We start from the raw sequence: 2,500 nt of genomic DNA, 5'->3' as shown, positions 1-2,500 counted from the left end.
CCACCGTGTAGCGGCCGGACGTGCCGGACTCCAGCACCGTCTCCTTCCAGGACCAGGCCTACAGCAAGAGCGTTGAGGAGAGGAGGGGACACGTTACTCATGCACACAGCTCTATTGTGTAGGGACGTCTGAGTTACACTGATACAGTCCACAAAGACAAACAACACTTATCTATGTACCTACAGTATGTACCTTTATGTACCGCTACCTAGTTTCAATGTACTGTATGGTTTAAGGTACACTTTACATCCAACTTTGTGATTGAACAAACACTCGACTGCTGTAATGTTCACATTCTGTAAGTCACTTTGGACAGCGGTGTCTGCTAAGTAACCATAACCATAATCATAACCATAACCATAACTGGATCACTGACTGCTGAAGAGATATATAGTTGCTCATTTAGACTACAGAGCACACAATAAAATGCTGTTGAACATTATGTCGCGATTTATGCTTTTATTGGGATATTTGCTTGCTGTTTATTCATAGATATAGAGGTATAAAATATGTGTTATTAAATTTGTATTATGAATGTGAAGCCAAATCATGTCTTTGAAAACAGTATTGTCGGTGGTGTCATAACTATTATTTCCCCTCTAATCCAATCGGAACGGTATTAATAAGATAGTCATTACCACGTACAATTTCCATCAGCCACCAGTGCAGAAGACTTTTCAGGTCACACACACACACACACACACACACACACACACACACACACACACACACACAGAGTAAGTAATGAATCAAACATTGTCCCTAAGAGTAGGCGGTGTTTATCTAAGCACCATAAATCTTAATGGGATCTGTGGTATCACTGCATAAGCATGCATTAAATGAGAAATTAAGAGTGTTAGTCTGCCGTGCTTAATAACCTCCAATTCGTAGCAGAGAGAAATGATTCCGCGACGCAATTCCATTTATTAAAACAAACCAATCATATCTCCGAGGCGGGCGGGCGGGCGGGCGGCCATGATGTTTACTGTTGCCGGGAGAGAGAGCGGTGGGCAGACAGCGAGACTAACTCGGGATGACTGCATCAACATCAACCCACGGCCCAAACGGTGCTCCCGAGAGCCATGGGAGGAGCTGCGCTGCTTTTAATAAGAGCGATAACAGGTGGCTCAGCCAGGGAGAGTGCCAAGCTCGAGAGAGTGAAGAGAGAGAGAGAGAGAGAGAGAGAGAGAGAGAGAGAGAGAGAGAGAGAGAGAGAGAGAGAGAGAGAGAGAGAGAGAAGGGAGAGAGAGAGAGAGCGTATAGAAACTGAGTGAGAGAAAGAGGGGAGGGAATCGGCAGTGTGACATGAGGCTTGATGCGTCTGCATTAAGTGCGGGCGATAGCAGGTGGCCCTCACTGGAAGCCAACCAGGGTCTTGAGAGGGAGAGCGATAAAGAGGGAGGGAATGAGACGGAGGAGAGAGAGAGAGAGAAGGAGGGAGAGTCAGCAGGAGGTGACTCACAATGCGGTCTGGTGGAGGAGTGCTGGTTATGTAGCACTGAATCTGTCCCTTCTCCCCGTGAAGCTCCTGTTTCGTCTGGGTCTTGGAGATAGTCGGAGGGCCTGCGCAGAGAAACACAACAACACACAGGGGTGACTCAGAGGCAGACACTAGGCAACAAAGCAAGGAATCAGGTCCATGTTACTGTATACAGAGCCAAGGCCCAAGGCCCATGGCCCATGGCCCAATACACACAGTCATGGATGCTGGTAACTAGGGGACAATAGCAGAGTCACCATCAGTCATACAGTATACAGAGAGAGAGAGAGAGAGAGAGAGAGAGAGAGAGAGAGAGAGAGAGAGAGAGAGAGAGAGAGAGGTGGAGGGGGTCATTGTTCATTATGTGTCAAAGCTAGAATATAATGATAGACTAGGCATCCACACAAAAAACCCAATTTCACCAAGCAGCATGTGAAGAGATAGAGCTCTAATGCAGTCATTTCACAGTCTTGACTCTCAGCTGAGCCCGGCCCTATACTTAGACTGATCTAGATGTTCCTTATATTGTTCTCAAATCACCAAGGACTGCGGAGTACAGAGAGTACAGCAGTGAGGGAAAAGGGACCGAGAGAGAGAGAGAGAGAGAGAGAGAGAGAGAGAGAGAGAGAGAGAGAGAGAGAGAGAGAGAGAGAGAGAGAAAAGAACTAGGGAGAGAGAAAGAGTGAGGGGAGAGAGAGAGAGCGCTGCAGAGCGACCATAGTCCTCTTTTGCAATCTAGAGCAGGGCTGATTTATGGCGGGCTTGATATCTCCCCGTGTGATAAGGGTCGCCATGGCGAGAGCGAAGCTATTTCTATGGACCCCAATCAGGCAAAGCATGACGACGGAGAGGGTGTGTGTGTGTGGGTGTGTGTGTGGGTGTGTGGGGGCGGGGGGGTGTGGGTGGAGAACGCCATTGTTGGGAGATAAGACCCATCAGTGTACAGCAGCACATTCAATTTGCTCACTCCAGCCCTGAACTTTGACTCAGCCTGCACTCGGCTAGCTCATCGCGCCATCG

General features: G+C 48.2%; 1 protein-coding gene across 1 annotated transcript in view; it reads right to left on the bottom strand.

Moving 5' to 3' along the window:
- The window catches only part of kirrel3b (kirre like nephrin family adhesion molecule 3b), a 168,460-nt gene that overhangs the window by 6,769 nt on the left and 159,191 nt on the right, over window positions 1-2,500 (bottom strand). The window contains exons 12-13 of the mRNA XM_062553152.1: window positions 1,463-1,563; window positions 1-58 (exon numbers count right to left, since the gene is read on the bottom strand). The exon at window positions 1-58 is cut by the window's left edge and continues 141 nt beyond it. Coding sequence (XP_062409136.1) covers window positions 1-58; window positions 1,463-1,563 — 159 coding nt within the window. The remainder of the gene's footprint in view (window positions 59-1,462; window positions 1,564-2,500) is intronic.

Source organism: Sardina pilchardus, chromosome 13 (genome assembly GCF_963854185.1).
Source record: "Sardina pilchardus chromosome 13, fSarPil1.1, whole genome shotgun sequence".
In the NCBI taxonomy this organism is placed as follows: Eukaryota; Metazoa; Chordata; class Actinopteri; order Clupeiformes; family Clupeidae; genus Sardina; species Sardina pilchardus.
The sequence above is the reverse complement of the archived record's forward strand: the minus strand, read 5'-3'. Positions and strand labels throughout refer to the sequence as shown.